The sequence below is a fragment of the Globicephala melas genome, chromosome 13 (genome assembly GCF_963455315.2).
Source record: "Globicephala melas chromosome 13, mGloMel1.2, whole genome shotgun sequence".
Taxonomy (NCBI): domain Eukaryota; kingdom Metazoa; phylum Chordata; class Mammalia; order Artiodactyla; family Delphinidae; genus Globicephala; species Globicephala melas.
This window is the reverse complement of record NC_083326.1, coordinates 2,986,059-3,005,669: the sequence shown is the minus strand read 5'-3', so window position 1 is coordinate 3,005,669 and position 19,611 is coordinate 2,986,059. Positions and strand designations below refer to the sequence as shown.

Below are 19,611 nucleotides of genomic sequence, written 5' to 3'. Positions count from 1 at the left end.
TGGCAGTTGGCAGCCTGTTTAGTCTTGGGGTGGGAACAGGGCTCAGCTGGAATTACTTGTCTCAGCTCATCCTCCAATAGTCCAGGCTTCTTCACATGATAGTCTCAGAATTCTAGAGCAGTAAGAGAGGGCAAGATCCAATGCAAAACCAGTTTTGTTTTGTTTTTTATTTTATTTATTTGGCTGCATCGGGTCTTAGTTGTGGTGCACAGGCTCTTTGTTGTGGTGTGTGGGCTCCTCTCTAGTTGTGGTGCACAGGCTTAATTGCCCTATGGCATGTGGGATCTTAGTTCCCCGACCAGGGTCCAAATCCGCATCCCCTAATTTGGAAGGTGGTTCTTAAACACTGGACTACTAGGGAAGTCCCACACAACCAGGTTTTAATCCTCTGTTTTTCTAATATTCGCTAGATATAGACTCCACCTCTCAATGGAAAAGTAGCAAGGTCACAATACAAAGGGTGAGTGCACAGGCATGGGAAGAATTATGGTGGTTATTTCCACAGTCAACCTACCAAGTTACCTTACCAAAAGCACTGCAATTAAGTTAAAAGACAAACGACGAACGTGGAAAATATTTACAATTCAAATATAGCTAACACATCAGGAGCTGTCTTAAACTATTAAGAAAAAGATCAAACCACCATATCTAAATGGCTAAAGGAAATGGACAGTCTCCAAAAAAGGAAATACAAATGTCTTTAGCCATATATTTGTGGAAAAGGAGAGGAGGGAAATTTTTAAGGTCAATTAGATAATCTTTAAAAAACTAATTGCTTCTTGATTCCCTGGTACAAAATTTTTTGAAGTCCAAAAAGCTACATAGTGAAAAATCTCTCTTCTTCTCTACACTACATTTGTCATGGTTTGATTTTATTTATGAAAGATTTTGCCATACAGGAAGTTTTGGTATTTCAAAATTTTCAAACATTTCAATCGTTTTTTTATGGCTCCTGGATTTGTCATAAGTTTCTGACTCTGTGATTATTTAAAAATCAAAACATTAAAACTCCTCCATGATTTCTTTTACTAACTTTTTAAAAAAATATTTAAATCTTTGATCCCTTGAAATTACCCTGATATAAGGGGTGAAGTACAGATCTAGCACCATGTGTTGAATTACCTATCTCTCTACGACTGATTTAAAAGGTCATCTTTTTCATAAACCAAATTACTGCATATATGAACATTTGGAGGTAGGCAGGTAAGCTGATCGGGGGTGTGGGAGAAACATAACTGAAGTTGCAGAACCTTTCCCTTTCACTTAGCTGACCTAGTGAGCGACTGCAGGACAACAGTCACAGTTCACCTAAGAGAACTACTGAAGGACATTTAACCACCAACAGCATAGAAAACCAATGTTTTTTCATACGAAAACTGTATTTGAGCATAAAAATTTAATACACAATCAGAAACCACTATTCTATCAATAATGACATTATTATCTCATCTAAGAACACAGAAATTAAGGTGTAAGGAATGCCATGAGGAAATAATGCTTTAAAGTCCTATTCAGTTTACTTTGTTAAGATGAAATTTATTTGGCTCTGGTCACAGTTCCATCATGTTTACTTTCTTTGTAAGTTCAGCTTCAACAGTATCCTAAAGGAAGAAAGAAACAGCATAAATATTATAAATAAGGACATAAAGAAGGTGCTCTAACTTCTAATGTTATTTAAAATACGGGAAGCAAAAAGGAAAAACATTGAAACAGAAATTTTTTAAAATACCATTACAAAATATTAAATATTCTTTGAGATATTCCCCTTGCTTTTATATCTCCCCACTTCCCACACCCCAAAAGTTTTCAGACTCCTGATGCTATTAAACATTAAAAGGTGGGGGGGAACCTTTAGAGAGGTGAATGATTGCAGTGATACTTGAATAGATTTTTCTGACTTTTACTCCTTAAACAACATACTTCTGCAATGTCTCTCACATCACTCTTTTCCAAACTCATTGCCACTGTTCTCATTACTTCTCATCTGGCCTAAACAGGCCAACTAGTTTCTGCAATTTTCTTTTTCCCTCCTCTAATCCACCCTATACACTGATTCCAGAAAAATCTTCTTAAACAACTGGCCTGATCAAAAAGCATAACTTTATCACATTTTCTTTAGCTTAAAAAACAAGGTAACACAGAACAACTTTCAGTGGTCCCCTACAGCCTCCAAGAACAACCTTCTTTATATTTAAGGTCCTTCATCTCATAAACCAATTGACCTTCTTCAGCCCAATCTTCCACTGCATACTCCTAAGCAGCTGGACTGCTTCACTTGCTGAAGCTTGAAAAAGTCCTCCATTTTTCAGCTCTTATGCTTTTGTTAATGCCTTCTGCCTAGAATATTCTATGTCTCTCAACCCTCCTTTTCCATCCAGGAAAATCTATACAAAATTTTAGAAGACCACTATGTATTTTTTATGAAAAAAAAAGATACGTATATGCCATAAAAGTATTAAAAGATGCATGGTAATGATACACAGCAAGTCTGGGACTGTGGCTCACCTCTGAGTAGAAAGGAAAGAAGGAAGAGAAAGGGAGCTTTAGCTATGTCAGCATTTATTTTTTAAAAATCGGAAGGAAAAAATGGAACTACTTACTAATTCTCGCTTTGCTTCTTCAATTTTCACCTGAGCAAGAGATGGATTCTTTTAAAGGAAAATAAAATAAGAAAGGTTATGTTGCCTCAGCTAGGATGCAAGGGGAAAAAGAATGTAACAATCCTTTTCAAAAGGCAAAAAATGTTGTAGAAGTATATCCAATGTACATACAATACAAAAATTCAGCACAGACTTTATTTATTTATTTTTTAAATATTTATTTGGCCGCACCGGGTCTTAGTTGTGGCATGTGGGATCTTTAGTTGCAGAATGCGAACTCTTAGTTGAGGCTTGTGGGATCTAGTTCTCTGACCAGGGATCGAACCCGGGCCCCCTGCATTGGGAGCATGGAGTCTTAGCCACTGGACCACCAGGGAAGTCCCTCAGCATAGATTTTAAATCCTCAAACATGGACCCAGTATTTTCATGATCATTTAGTGCCCTTGGGGAAAGGTGGAAAAGAGGAACATTTTTGTTTGTTTGTTTCATAAAAATAATTACCGGCATTAAATCTAAATAGGACTCCAATTTTTTCTTCAAAGGTATAGTCTGTCGTTTTAGTTCTGCCAATTTCTGGGGGTGAAAAAAACACAGAGTAATAGAGATATTCACAATGCAACTAAACACTGTCTATTTCTGAAATAAAACATGACAAAGCATTAACATTAGGATAGTTTAAATAATGTATCAAATAAAGAGTTTCAAAGATAAATGGATAACAAATGGAAACAATCCTTAGAAGATGCTAAAATAGGAAAGTTATACTCCCATTTATTAAGAATAAGATTTAAGTATGCTGCCTAGGAATACAAAACAATGTAATTAAGAGGAATCAGAACATCAGGGAATAATTAAGAGTCTCAAATACATACTTATGAATTGCCAATTTTAAATTCCAAAAATCAAACTACAAAAAAATCTTAAGAAAAAAAAGTAAAACAAAACCTTTCATTTCTCCCTCTTCCCATGAAAGATAAAACCCTTATACAATCTAAAACCCCAGAATTGCATTCTACAGGAGTATGGGACCTGTGTTTTACTGAAAGAGAATAAAGAGGAGGACCTAGGTGGTTAGCACATAGTCCCTCGATACATTCATTCAATAAATAAATCAATAACATATAACTGACTCCAGCAAAGAGTTTCTAGCATATAGTAATAAATAAAGGAAACCAAACAAATGGAAGAAGATATATAGATAAACAAGTAATAAAGATATAAATACTGGTGAACATAAAGTACAGCGGTAAAGGAAAATAAATCAGGTCAATAGTGAATAAAGCTCTATAAAAAGAAACAAATGGAAAAGTAGATTGTGCACTAACATTTTAAAGAAAGTTAAATTGGGTTAAAGTAAGCGTACCTCTGAAAGTGCTACCAGTGACTGATGAGACAGGGAAGCATCCATTCCTCTGGCTGAAAGTTGCTCCTACAATTACAAAAACAGGGAGTTCAGTTTAAAAAATTATTTTGCAAGTGACCCTCATGAAATATTTTCAGTATATAACACAGTAAAGAGAAGCTATAAATCATAGATGAAGGACTACACCTGCTCCTAAGCACTTTCATGTTGCATGCGAGTCATTTCAGACAGAGATTTGTGACAAGATGGGGGCAGTGCTTAAGAGTCTGAGCTTCCGGGCCTGGCAGCCTGCATTTGAATTGGGATCTGCTGTTAAGTAGCTGTGTAACCTTGGGCAAGTTACCCGCCTTCAACGCAGTTCCCTGGTCGTAAAAAGGAAATAACAATACTGCCTATTTCTGAGGATGAAAGTTGAAAATAAGTCTGAAGCAAGCTAAATATATTCAGTCCTTCATACAAACCTCTGCAGCTCTAATTCCAGACCTGAACTCCTCTGACTTGGCTTTTAGGAAGTCCATGTTCTGAAGACGATTGTCAACTTTGGTCCTTTCCATAGACAGATGCAACTCTGCCTTCTTGAGATCCCTTTAAAAAATGAAGTTGAGAACATTTTCTTCTCAGTGAAATTATTATAAAGAGGAAGCTCTACCACTTTTTCGATTCAACTCTGGATTAGTCAAGAGTATCAAGAGGAGATAACACACTTGCTGGATTTTCTACCATAAATTTTATATCCCAGACTGGCTACCAAGCACCCTTCTAGGTCATCTTTCCCTCCATGTTGCCATCTGGGATTTTCCTCAAGGAATACTAAATAATTTCAAGATTAATTTATGCCAATTATTCTTGGAGAAAGTAGATCTGCTGCTCAAAAAAGTGACTTAACAGATCCTAAAGTCAATTTGAATTATGGAGGTCCCAAAGGCCTCTCTCCTAAATGTGACATGACACAGTGCTTTGCATATACATAGTCAATATTTGTTGGATAAATTTACACACCAGTAAATTACTTGTGCATACACATACTCCTGATCCCCAGCATCTAATCTCTGGGGCTACAGGAACCTAAAGAAGGTCCAAAGCATCAAGAGGGATACCAGAGCTCTAGTAAGAAAGGGCAACAAAATATAACATGACTTTAAGTTGCACCATAGTTTATAAGTAAAAAAAAAAAATTCACATACATTTTGAAAATTATAAACAGGTTATTTGTAAAACAGAGAGAAAAAAGAAACTGTATAAAGTAAAAGTATGTACTCAACCACTCCTACCTTCACCCAAGTCATTTTCTACTTAAAAAAACATTTTATCTTCCTATTTCCTAATGTGTTGTTTTAAATCATATCTATGGCCCAAACTAATGTCCTGTTACTGCCTTTATAATAAAAATTGTCACCACTTCCAACTCAATTACTTACTCTTGTAGACATTTTTCTAATACTAAAGTTGCAGTTAGATTTTTCTCAAGTTTTGCCAATTCAAGCTTGATTTCTTCGTTTTTGGATTTGGTGCAAAAAAGATCAGAGGTCAAATCATTCACTGCAGGGATAAAACTAAAAGAAGAATCTAGTCACGTAAATGGACATTAAAGACAATAATTACAATTATTCCTCATTTCTAAAACTGATTTTATTTCTCTGTGGATTCTTCTTTAACCATGCTGTTTCATACCTCTATACTATTTTACACGCTGTTCTCACTGTCTGGAATAACCTTCTTCAGCTGGCAAATTTCCATTTGTCCTTCAAAACTCAAATAAGATTTACTCCCATTCTGGAATTTACTACTCCTTCCTCTGTGCTTCCTAGCTACAGCTTGTACATTACTGTAGTATTGCAGCTGTCATACTCTGTTATAGTTTTACATGTCCATCTCCGTTAATTTACCATGAGCAGAGACCGTACTTGCTGGCACTCATTATTCTATTCATTTCTGCTTCCCCAGTGCCTATATGTATAGCTATACATATATATATATATACACACACACACAAACATATATATATATATACACACACACATATATATAGGGAGGGAGGAAGGGAGAGGGAGACAGGTAGTTACATAAAGAGTTATATAGATTATATGCCTAGGATATCATTAGTATTTGGTGAATTGACTTGACTGCTGAATTGACTTAATTCAAGTCTAGATTTCTGCTGCCATACGGCCCACATGATCTTATATCTAAAACTCTACTATTTAAGTGTGTGTATATATATATATTTATATATTTGTATATATTCCAAGCTCTTATATTAGCAGTTAAGCAGAATGGCCATATAATTCTCTGATTATAAGTTGTAGCAGTAGTCCTAGCTAAGATGCAGCCAACAGTGATAGTCCTATGGACTTTTGAGTCAGACCGGGTTTGAATCCCAACCCTGCCATTTACTAGCTCAGAGAAATTATTTAACTCACCTCTCCTGAGCTTCAGTTTCCTCTTAAGGTTGTTAGAAGGATAATGTCATTATATAGGTGAAATGCCTGTCACAAAGAACTGAAGGTCTTTAACCTACTCTATCCAATAGGGTAGGGACATAACCAAAAATCACTACTCTATGCTCAACAGATGATTTAGCCTACTGCTCTTTTTACTGTTTACAGGGAGTGATGTGATACCTAATCCCTTTTCAAATATACATGAGAACCAGCCTTCACAAACCTAATCCTGAAAGAAGAAAACACTAAAATTTAACCAATACCAAGTTTATCTGAAGTAATTATACATACTCACTAGCAATGATAAGGAGTTAACTAAATTCAGTATTTCTGCATACACTGCTAATTTCCTATACAGAATTACCCTGAGAAACAAAAGCTCCTTAGGTCAAGACCTTACAGTGTATATGACTGCAGAAATTAAAATTGTCACAAGAATTACCTAGCTAGTGAGGTATCCTTTGTTTCAAGGGCCACAGCACTGTCAACCAAAGCATTCAGATACCTGGAACCAGTGCTAGAGAGATTGGCAGGGGAAAAATTCACACTCTCCAGGAGAAGGTCTTGAAGATGCTTAGCTGAAAAGATGTAAGAGTTTTATGGTGACTAAGATCTTTGTTTTGCTTTAATTTTTAACAGCTTTATTGTAATCTTTCACATAACATATAATCCACTCACCTAAAGTATTTTAGAACATTTTCATCACCCCAAAAAGAAATCCCACACTCCTCAGTCATTATTTTCCAGCTACCCAACCCATGAAGCCCTAGCAACCACTAACCTACATTCTGTCTCTATTCATTTGCCTAATTTGGACATTTCATATAAATGTTATCATATAATATGTGATCCTCTGTGACTGGTTTCTCTCACTTAGCATAACGGCTTCAAGGTTCATCCGTTCTGTATCAGGTATCAGTCAGTACTTCATCCTTTTTTATGGAAGAATAATATTCCATTGTATAGATTTACCATATTTTATTTATCCATTCATCCATTGATGAACATTTGGATTGCTCCCACATTTTGGCTATTATGAATAATGCTGCTATAAACACTCACGTATGGGTTTTTACATAAACATATGTTTCCATTTCTCTTGGGTATATAACTAGGAGTGGAACTGCTGGTCATATGGTAACTCTATGTTTAACTATTTGAAGAACTGCTAGACTGTTTTCCAAAGCTACTGATTTTTACATGCCTGTCAGAAACGTATGAAGGTTCCAATTTCTCCACAGTGTCATCTTCACCAACAGCTGTATTATTTATTTTTTTTGCACAGTGATCATTCATAGAACTGAATAATGATCGGTAAAATGATAATCCAAGACCTTGTCTTTTTGATTATAGCCATCCTTGTAGGTGTGAAGTGCAATGTGGTTTTGATTTGCATTTCCCTGATGGCTAATGATGCTGTGCTTGCTGGCCATTTGTATATCTTCTTGGGAGAAATGTATATTCATATCCCTTAACCTTTCTTTTTGGCCGCAGCTTATGGGATCCTAGTTCCTTGACCAGGGATAGAACCTGGGCCCCTGCAGTGGAAGCGTGGGGTCCTAACCACTGGACTGCCAGGGAATTCTCTCCCTTATCCATTTTTTTTTTTTTTTTTTGGCGGTATGTGGGCCTCTCACTGTTGTGGTCTCTCCCGTTGCGGAGCACAGGCTCCAGTCGCGCAGGCTCAGCGGCCATGGCTCAGGGGCCCAGCCGCTCCGCGGCCCGTGGGATCTTCCCGGACCAGGGCACGAACCCGTGTCTTCTGCGTTAGCAGGTGGACTCTCAACCACTGCGCCACCGGGGAAGCCCTCCCTTATCCATTTTTAACTGGGTTGTCTCTTTATTATTCAGTTGTAAGAATTCTTCATTTATTGTAGATATAAGTCCCTTATCAGATATACAATTTGCAAATATTTTCTCCCACTCTGTGGGCTGTCTTTTCATCTACTTGATGGTATCCTTTGAGGACAAAAGCTTTTAATTCTGATGATGTCCAATTTACCTACTTTTCTTTTGTTGCTTGTGTTTTTGGTATCATAGCTAAGAAACCATTGCCAAATCCAAAGTTACGAAGATATACACATATGCTGTCTTCTGAGCTTTAGATTCAGCTCTTACTTTTAGGTTTTTCATTCATTTTGAGTTAATTCTTATATATGTTATGAGGCAGGGTCCAATTTCATTCTTGTACATGTGGATATCCACCTATCCCAGCACTGTTCACTGAAAAGGCTATTCTTTCCTCCATTAAATTGTCTTGTCATCTTTGCCAAAAATCAATCCACCAGGAGTCTGACTTCCAACATAACAGTGTGAGGAGCTCTGCTCACCTACACTCCAGTGAAACTGGTGAAAATTGTAAAAAAAAAAACCAAAAAGCAAAACAAAGATATACCCCCCAAAACAAAACACAACCATTTAAAGTTTCTGGAAATGCTCCTAAGGACAAACAGCAAATGAAGAAACATCTGTTCACGAAAATCTATTAAAATTCAGTGAGGGGGCTTCCCTGGTGGCATAGTGGTTAAGAATCTGCCTGCAAATGCAGGGTTCGAGCCCTGGTCCGGGAAGATCCCACATGTCACGGAGCAACTAAGCTCGTGTGCCACAACTACTGAGCCTGCACTCTAGAGCCTGCGAGCCACAACTACTGAGCCCGTGTGCCACAACTACTGAAGCCTGCACGCGTAGTGCCCATGCTCCGCAACAAGAGAAGCCACCGCAATAAGAAGCCCGTGCACTGCAACGAAGACTAGCCCCTGCTCACCGCAACTAGAGAAAGCCCGTGCGCAGCAACAAAGAGCCAACACAGCCAAAAATAAATAAATAAATAAATTTATTTAAAAAAAAAAAGACAAGGAGAAAATCTTGAAAACAGCAAAAGAAGAATGACATATACTAGGAAACCTCAGTAAGATTAACAGTCAACTTCTTGACAGAAACAATGGAGACCAAACGGCAACAGGATAACATATTCAAAGTGCTCAAAGAGCAAACTGTCAAGCAAGAATCCTACACGTAGCAAAGCTTTCTTTCAAAAATAAATGCAAAATGAAGACTCCCAGATAGACAAAAACTGAGAGAATTTCATTGTCACCAGACCTTAAAGGTAAATGCAGAATTATAAGGAGCATAAATGCATTTTTTTCCTTCATTTTTCTCTTAACTGACTTAAAAAGCAATTGGATAAAATAATACTTATATAAGGTATTGTTGGGTTATAGAAATGTATCAGCACAAAGGATGTGGTGGTAGTAAAGGTGTAAAGGGCTAAGGAAATGACTACAGATGGTTAAGTAATAATATAACAGTATACTGTTGAGTCCATAATATTATTAGATGTAATATGTGTAACAATAATACCACAAAAGTGGGGAAAAGAGGAACAGAGCTACATAGGAGCAACATTTCTCTATCTCACTGGAATTAAGCTAGTACAAATATGAAGCTGAGCTGGTAAGATTTATTTGCAAACCTCAGAGCAACACTAAAAAGAACTGAAAAAAAAGAAGTTAAAAATCACTTTAGAAATTTAAATGTTACGTTAGAAAATATTTACTTAATGCAAAAGAAAGCGATAAGGGAAAAATAGCGAAACAAAAAAAGATGTAATATATAGAAAATGAAAAGTAAATTGGCAGATATAAATACAACTATATCAATAATAACATTAAATGGGAATGCATTAAACAATCCAACCCGAAGGCAGAGATTATAAGACTGAAAAAAACAACAGGATCCCACTACATGCTGTCTATAGGAGACACACTTCACACTCAGAGATACAAATTCAGGCATAACTCAGAGATACTGGGGTTCCAGAACACTGCAATAAAGCAAATATTGCAATAAAGAGTCATGTGAATTTTTTGGTTTCCCAGGACATATAAAAGTTATGTTTATATTATACTGTAGTCTACTAAGTGTGCAATAGCATTATGCCTAAAAAACAATGTACATACCTTAATTTAAAAATACCTTATTGCTAAAAAATGATAACCATATCTGAGTCTTCAGTGAGTTATAATCTTTCTGCTGGTGGAGGGTCTTGCCTCGATGTTGATGGCTGCTGACTGATCAAGGTGATGGTTGCTGAAGGCTGGGCAATTCTGTGGCAATTTCTTAAAATAGGACAACAGAGTTCGCCACATTGATGTGACTTTTCCTTTCACAGATGATTTCCCTGTAGCATGCAATGCTGTTTGACAGCATTCTACCCAAGAACTTCTTTCAAAACTGGACTCAATCCTCTGAAACCCTGCCACTGCTTTAATCAAGTAAGTTATGTAATATACTAAATCTTTTGTTGTCATTTCAACGATCATCACAGCATCTTTACCAGAGTAGATTCCTTCTCAAGAAACCACTTTCTTCGCTCATCCATCAGAAGCAACTCCTCATCCATGAAAGTCTTATCATGAGATGGCAGCAATTCAGTCACATCTTTAGGCTGCACTTCTAAGTCTAGTTCTCTTGCTATTGCCACCACACCTGCAGTTACTTCCTCCACTGGAGTCTTGAACCCCTCAAAGTCATCCCTGAGGGCTGGAATCAACTTCTTCCAAACTCCTGCTAATGCTGATATTTTCACCTCTTCTCACGAATCACAAATGTTTTCAGTGGCATCTAGAATGGTGAATTCTTTCCAGAGGTTTTCAATTTACTTTGCCCAGATCCATTAGAGGAATCACTATCTATGCCAGCTATAGCCTTATGAAATGTATTTATTAAAGAATGACTTGAAAGTGGAAATGACTCACTGGAGTAGCACTTTTAATATCCTTCAAGAACTTTTCTTTTGCATTCACAACTTGGCTAACTGTCTGGCATAAGAGCCCTAGCTTTCAGCCTGTTTCAGTTTCCAACATGCCTTCCTCACTAAGCTTCATCATTTCTAGCTTTTGATTTAAAGTGAGAGGCATGTGACTTCCTTTCACCTGAACACTTAGAGGCCACTGTAGGGTTATTAATAGGACTATTTTCAATTTGTTATGTTTCAGGGAATATGGAGGCCCAAGGAGAGGGAGAGAGAAATGGAAAAGTCTGAAATATTGTGAGAATTACCAAAATGTAAGAGATATGAAGTGGGCAAATGCTATTGGAAAAATGATAGATTTGCTCAACACAGGGTTGCCACAAAACTTCAATTTGTAAAAAAAGACCCCTCAATATCTGTGAAGTGCAATAGAGCAACGTACAATGAAAATAAAGGATGGAAAAAGATATATAATGCGAACAGCAACCACAAGAAAGCTGAAGTGGCTATACTAATATCAGATAAAATAGACTTTTTAACAAAAAATGTTACTAGAGATAAACAGGGACATTTTATAATGATAATACCGTCATATAATACAAAGTATTCCCCCATTACAATGGAATGAAATTAGAAAGAAATTTGGGAAACTCATAAATATGTGGAATTAAACAACATACTCCCAATAACCAATGGGTCAAAAAGAAATCAAATCCTTTGAGGTGAATGAAAATGAAGACATAACATACCAAAACTTAGGGGATGCACCTAAACCAGTGCTTAGAGGGAAATTTATACTTGTAAATTCCTAGGTTAAAAAAGAAGAAAGATCTCAAATCAATAGCCTAAGCTTAAAACATTTACAAAAGAAGAGCAGACTAAACCTAAAGCAAGCCAAATGAAAGAAATAATAAAGAACAGAGTGAAAGTTAATAAAATAGATTAAAAAAGAAGAAAAAAATCATTAAAACCAAAGGCTAGTTCTTTGAAAAGCTCAACATACTTGAAAAACCTTCACCTAGATTTAAAAACAAAAATTTTTTTTGTATTGGAATATAGTTGATTAACAATGTTGTGTTAGTTTCAGATGTACAGCAAAGTGATTCAGTTATACACATAGAGTACCTATTCTTTTTCAAATTCTTTTCCCATTTAGGTTATTACAGAATATTGAGCAGAGGGACTTCCCTGATGGCACAGTGGTTAAGACTCCATGCTCCCAATGAGGGGGCCTGGGTTCGATCCCTGACTGGGGAACTAGATCCTACATGCATGCTGCAACTAAGAGTTTGCATGCCACAACTAAGGAGCCGGCAAGTCGCAACTAAGGAGCCCGCCTGCTGCAACTAAGACTCAACATGAACAAATAAATAAATAAATATTTAAAAAATTAAAACAATGGCAATAAAATAAACTATAAAGCACACCACTATGAATATCAGGTGACTGTCATTTCCTTAAAAAAATATATATATATATATATATATATTGAGCAGACTTTCCTGTGCTATAACCTTCACCTAGATTGACTAAGAAGAAAAAAGACTCAAATTACTAGCATCAGAAGACAGTACATTCCACTGATCTACCTACTTAATAAAAAGGATTATAAAGGAATACTATGAACAGTTGTACCCAGAAATTTAGATAACTTAGATGAAATGGACAAATTCCAAAAAGGACACTAACTACTGAATCTAATTCAAGAACAAGTAGATAATCTAATAGACCTACAGTAAGCAAAGAGACTGAATTAGTAATCAAAATCTACCCACAAAAAAAGCTCAGGTCCAGATGGTTTTACCATTGAGTTCTATAGATTACATAAAGAATTAACACCAATTCTTCAACTATTCCAAAAAATAGGAAGGAGGAAATACTTCTCAACTGTTTCTGTGAGGCCAATATTATCCTGACACTAAAACCAGAAAAAGACATATTAAAAGGAAAGAAAACTACGGACCACTATCTGTTATAAATATGGATGCAAAAATTCTCAACAAAATACTAGCAATTGAATCCAGCAACCTATTAAAAAATTATACACCATGAGGACGTGGATTTATCTTATGGATAAATGTTGGATTAACGTCTGAAAGCCAATTCATGTAACACATCATATTGACAGAATAAAAAACTAAAGTCATATGATCATCTCAATAGACAGAAAAAGCATCTGACAAAATCCAGCACCCTTTCATGATATGGACACTCAACAAAGTAGGAATAGAAAGAAACTTCCTCAACTGGAAAAAGGGCATCTACAAAAAACCCACAACTCACATTGTGCTCAACAGTAAAGACTAGATGCTTTCCCTCTAAGATGAGGAACAAGATAAGGATGTCTACTCTAATAGATGTCTACATCTATTCAACATTTTATTGGAGGTTCTAGCTAGGGAAATTTCTTTTAATTTTCCTCCTCAACTGAAGAATTGGCAGTATAAAGAATGAATGTTTTCAATAGTTTCATCTGTATTTGTCACGATTAAAAAGTCTTCATACAGGGCTTCCCTGCTGGCGCAGTGGTTGAGAGTCCGCCTGCCAATGCAGGGGACACGGGTTCGTGCCCTGGTCCGAGAAGATCCCACATGCCGCGGAGCGGCTGGGCCCGTGAGCCATGGCCGCTGAGCCTGTGCGTCTAGAGCCTGTGCTCCGCAACGGAAGAGGCCACAACAGTAAGAGGCCCGCGTAACGAAAAAAAAAAAAGCCTTCATACAAAACTTTTACATCCTTTCCCAATTCCTGAAAATATTTCCAAAACGTTCCAATCTTACGTGCTGCAAAGAACTGTACTGTGCAGAAATAAAAACTAAATCAAAGAAATGATCTTTTGCTCAAAAGTCATTCAAGTTCTGGGGGCTATATAGTATCACTACTCAAAATTTAGAAACTCTGGAAGCAGGAGTTCCTTAACAGTGTATATGAATCTATATTTGTTACAAGGTTCCATAAATTTTCTGTTCTCTGCTTGACAGCTTCGCTGTCTAAAAGGAGGAAAAACTTAGAAAAGAGGAGTAACAATTAAAGGACGTGGTGGGGGATACTTCCCTGGTGGCGCAGTGGTTAAGAATCCGCCTGCCGATGCAGGGGACACGGGTTCAATCCCTGGTCCAGGAAGGTCCCACATGCCTCAGAGCAACTAAGCCCGTGCGCCACAACTACTGAGCCTGTGCTCCGTGAGCCACAACTACTGAAGCCTGCATGCCACAACTACTGAAGCCCGCGTGCCTAGAGGCCGTGCTCCTCAACAAGAGAAGCCACCGCAATGAGAGGCCCACACACCACAACGAAGAGTAGCCCCCGCTCGCCGCAACTAGAGAAAGCCAGCACTCAGAAACAAAGACCCAATGCAGCCAAAAATAAAAAAATTTTTTTAAATAATAAAAATAATCTAATATCTTAAAAAAAATGAAAAAATAAAGTACGTGGGGGGTTGGACTTCCCTGGTGGCACAGTGGTTAAGAATCCTCCCACCAATGCAGGGGACACAGGTTTGAGCCCTGGCCCAGGAAGGTCAACATACCGCGGAGCAACTAAGCCCGTGTGCCACAACTACTGAGGCTGCGCTCTAGAGCCCGCCAGCCACAACTACTGAGCCTGCGCTCGGAGCCGCTTGTTGCTCCGCAATAAGAGAAGCCACAGCAATGAGAAGCCCACACACTGCAACGAAGAATAGCCCCCGCTCGACGCAACTAGAGAAAGCCTACCCGCAGCAACGAAGACCCAACGCAGCAAAAAATAAATAAATAAATAAATAAATAAAGTACATGGGGACTTCTCTAGTGGTCCAGTGGGTAAGAATCTGCGCTCCCAATGCAGGGGGCCCAGGTTCAATCCCTGGTCAAGGAACTAGATCCCACATGTGTGCGACAACTAAGAGTATGTCTCAACTAAGAAGTCTGCATTCCGCAACTAAGAGCCCACATGCCACAACTAAGACCCATTGCAACCTAAATAAATAAATATTTTAAGAAAAAAATAAAGTACATGAAGTGTAGAGTTAAGATATCAATGGTGGCAGGGCTCTTCTGGATACTTTAGTACAGAAAATTGTGTCAAAATTTTGTATGTATTACTAGAAACATTTGCTACTTAATATATGCCACCCTAAAAAGTACTCAAGGGAAAAAAAAAAGTACTCAAGGACAGCCATGAATAATCTTACTTTTAAAATCATTCGAATTTTCATTACATAATAGTATAGACAAAAAGAAAGCTCTTGCAAAATAAGATTTTTCTGGACTCAAAGCCCCTTTCTCCATACTTTATTTTAATAACTACTAAAATAAAATCATTTAAAATTTAAACAAGTTTAAAGGCATACGGGAGAGTAAGACTACAAAGGAGCATCACAGGGGAGGTGTTTGGGGGTGACAGAACTGTTCTGCATCTTAGCTGTGGGGGTGGTTCTCAGAATCCATGTGTGTTAAAACAGTACACCAAACAAAAAGTCACTTTACTGCATATTAATGTTGAAAACTGGAAAAAAGCACATATGCAATAGATTTACAATATAAATTGCTCTACATTCAAAACAACATATGTAACATATGCCATACACCTGCTTAAGTGTAGGCAAACGTAGATCTCACTTCTTTCCTCTTTTGTATATTCCCAATCTTTATTTTTGTGGTTTGTGTTATAAAGACAATGGATGTGTTGAATACACTTTTTTTTTTTTTTTTTGCGGTACGCAGGCCTCTCAACGTTGTGGCCTCTCCCGCTGCAGAGCACAGGCTCCGGACGCGCAGGCTCAGCGGCCATGGCTCACGCGCCCAGCCGCTTCGCGGCATGTGGGATCCTCCCGGACCAGGGCACGAACCCGAGTCCCCTGCATCGGCAGGTGGACTCCCAACCACTGCACCACCAGGGAAGCCCTGAATACACTTTTTTAAACTACATAATGCACAGCAGAAAATTCTCATGCAGTCCCATGAATACATGGCAACAGAGTGATTTGTTCAAGTCACAGTTCATGGCTGCCCCCTCAGGTGTCATGATGGCTCATTATAACTAAAGCATGGAGACTGAAAAGAGACCAAAAGATATGTAAGTGAAAAACCACAGGTATCGTATATGTTAGGCTAATAAGTTTAGACTCTTATCTTTTAGGGGTTACTGTTTCACCATCAGAGTATCAATAAAATATATACTATAATGAAATTTATGATAGTTTCTATAACAACACAGTGTAAGACAAATCTGGGTAAAATAAAGAAGCAAAACTGGCAAGTAGTCTACACTAAATCAATCTTGTATACTTCAGTGTTAAACAATTTAGTTACCCCTAGTTATTATCTCATTCAACACTCTGGAATTAATCTCACCTTCTGATTCATATTCCCTTGCTTTTTGTTTCAAGTCCTCTATTACCAGGTAGACATCCCTGTCCCGGACCCTGTTGCGTTCTGAAAGGTGATGCAAAATCTGCGTTGTCCGCGGATTCACCTCATATTGTGGAATGGGATGATCTCCAAATATTTTTTTCAACCAGGCAGCAACCTAACCATTACAAGGGATACAAATTTTGTAAGCCTTGTTTTTTGCAACAGCACGAAGAAAATATGGCCAAGAAGTGATGAGTAGCAAAGGAAATGCTTTCCATGAATATTCTGGCATCCTACTTACTTCACATCCTAATTTGTCTTTAGGGAGAGAGATATTAGATGTCAGGAAATAAAAAGTGAGCAAGCACAATAGATAAAACTACCAGAAAACAATCTATCCTTTCCCAAAGCTACGAAAGCAGTATAGGCTAATATTTTACATCACTCGAATAACTTTAAAGCTCAATATGCAGGTGCTAAGGCATTATTACAGTTGCAAAGTCTGAAAAAAGGGTTGTCCTCAACACACCACAAGACTCGCAATGCCCGGAAACTCCTAGAGCTGGGATGCGAGACACTGAAGCAGGTCTGGTGTGAAAATTCTGGTAGGAAGCAGCAGTGAACGGCTAGGCTTGGCTGGAAGTTGACTTTGGGTTCAGAAGTCCCCCTCCAGTCTCCAGGGGTAGGTTTCGTACCAGGGGGCTCTCCTCAACCCCTCTCCAAGCCCGAATCCTGGCAGGCAAGGCCGGGAAGGAAGGGAAACTCCCTTTCCAAGGGTGGGGGTGGGGGGCAATGGTCTAAGGAGGGTGGGGCGGGGAGGCTCGCAAATCTTGAAGGCGGGTCTAGATATGGACCAGCAGAGGAACAAAGTAAAAGTGGCGTGCCCAGGAGATCCGCCGGCAGGGTGGGTGTATCAAAGACGCGGTTTCCGGGATGCCGCAAAGCCCCGTTCCCGCCCCATCACCTGCGCCTCTTTCTCCTCCAGCGCTTCCATAGCCGCCACTCCCGCCACTTCTCGAGCAGCTTCTCGCGGGACAAGCGCCCCGCTTGTTCTGACGACCCCGCCCGCACACCGTTGGGCACGCCCCCTTTGGGCCCCGGGATTTCTGGGAGTTGTAGTTTTTACTAGGACTCCAGGCGCTGAGCCCTTGGACTAGGCTGGTCCAAGGCTTCAGCACTGCAAGGCTCTCCTCCGTTACCACCTCGCAGCTCTCTGCGCTCTCCATGGTATCACCTCCAGGACGAGAACTAAAGCTGCCTAGAGCCAGGCTGTTTTTTCTTTCTAAATGTGCTGGAGACTGTTTTAAAACGGCATACAACTGCTGGCACTGGCACTGCCACTCAGCCATTCTTGCATTCATTTCTTGCGTTTCCTAAAGTTCTCTCCTTCCATCACTCTGTAGGTAACGCCATGAGAGGTTCTTTATATTTCTACGGGAATGTATAGTTTTCTGTGTTTTCCTATTTTTGTTTCATTCTCACAGGAATCCTGTAAAATAGATGGACACACATTATTTTACCTATTTTCACATTAAAACCACACACTCGGAGTATATGACTTGACCAAGATGAGGTGGTAGAGCTGGAATCTGACCACAGTGTTCTGACTCCTATTGGGTGTTTCAGTCTCCTCAGGTTATACCATGCTGCTGTCCACAATCTCCTGTAGTATACTGTTACATTAGGAAACGTAGACCATGTACTTAACTTTCTGTGATATGTGGTTTAACATCAAATTGTGGATAACTTAGCACCAAATATCTTTTTCCTAAGTCATATGCCTATTTTAAATGATTAAACTTTTCAACGAAATTCAACTAACTAGCCAGCACCATACCGTATGGCTTTCTTATTCTTTTTTTGTTTGTTTTGGTTAAATATGTATCTGCTCATTAACTAAATTCCAGATAAGTGGTGGGGAAAGTTATCTTTTTGCCCTTTGTCCACTTTCATCACTACAAGTTTTACAAAATATTCCTGAACTTTGTTTTTACAAACCAAAATTTTACCTGTTCCTACACCTAATTTCCAGGAGGACTGTTGTATGTATCCATGGCTCATCTTGAAAAGAAAGTAGAATATTAGAGAAAGGGATTGATGGCCATATAGTATTTGCAAGCTGTTTTAGAAGATGACTGTTATAACCCATATTCATATGCCCCACCCAAATTAAGGTTTTGTATAAACCAGGATTTGGTGGATGAAGCTGAAAGATCCTTCTTAGTACAGCCGCAAGTGAAGGCAACGTTAATAGTCTCCACTATCACAAAATACCCGACATCCCCCCACCCCCGCCAAATTCTCTACATATCACAAAAATCTCAATATCACCAAAAAATCTGTAGGAGGAACAAAAGTCCCGCCCTGATTTCATTGGGCTGGTATAGAAAGTTATTTTCATCATTTCCCTTTTACTTCAAATGAGAAAGTAAAGTCCCTACTGTCATGAAACTAGTTGCTTGTAGAGGAAAAATTGAGCCCTAGCCCACTCTCGAATGAGACTTTTGATTCTGGACAATTCGTCTCAGGATTGGCAACCACTCTATTCGAATTTGTGCTTGTTATACTTTTTTTTTAAACCTATTTCCTTTTATTTATTTATATTAATTAATTAATTTTTGGCTGCGTTGGATCATCGTTGCTGCAGGCGGGCTTTCTTTGGTTGAGGTGAGTGGGGGCTACTCTTTATTGTCGTGCGCGGGTTTCTCACTGCAGTAGTTTCTGTTGTTGCGGAGCACGGGCTCTAGGCACGTGGGCTTCAGTATTTGCAGCACGCCGGCTCAGTAGTTGTGGCTTGTGGGCTCTACAGCGCAGGCTCGGTAGTCATGGTGCAGGGGCTTAGTTGCTCCGTGGCATGTGGGATCTTCCCAGACCAGGGCTGGAATCCATATCTCCTGCATTGGCAGGCAGATTCTTAACCACTGCGCCACCAGGGAGGTCCCCATGCTCGTTATACTTTTTTTTTTTAAACAATTTGCTCTAATTCGCAAACAGGATTCTTTTAGATCGAATCTAAAAGAACTGCGATTTTCCAATTTGAGTGCTTATCAGATCATCTAGAATGGTGTGGATGCTTTTCAAAGATTCAGATTGCCCCCAGTTTTTGACTCAGAGGGTCTGG

General features: G+C 38.7%; 1 protein-coding gene across 2 annotated transcripts; it reads right to left on the bottom strand.

The window, feature by feature from the left end:
- Positions 1–1,229: 1,229 nt before the first annotated feature.
- HAUS1 (HAUS augmin like complex subunit 1) lies at positions 1,230–17,516 on the bottom strand. Of its 2 annotated transcripts, XM_030867839.2 has the most exons (9): positions 17,455–17,516; positions 16,491–16,665; positions 6,847–6,982; positions 5,382–5,516; positions 4,425–4,548; positions 3,964–4,029; positions 3,102–3,173; positions 2,601–2,648; positions 1,230–1,601 (listed from the first exon to the last, which is right to left on the bottom strand). In XM_030867839.2, the coding sequence occupies exons 1-9, from the start codon at positions 17,482–17,484 to the stop codon at positions 1,551–1,553; spliced, it is 837 nt and encodes a 278-aa protein (XP_030723699.1). In that variant the 5' UTR covers positions 17,485–17,516; the 3' UTR covers positions 1,230–1,550. The 2 variants fall into 2 exon arrangements, 1 of the variants encoding a protein (XP_030723699.1); XR_009566503.1 differs by having other exon boundaries at positions 2,601–3,173.
- Positions 17,517–19,611: the final 2,095 nt, after the last annotated feature.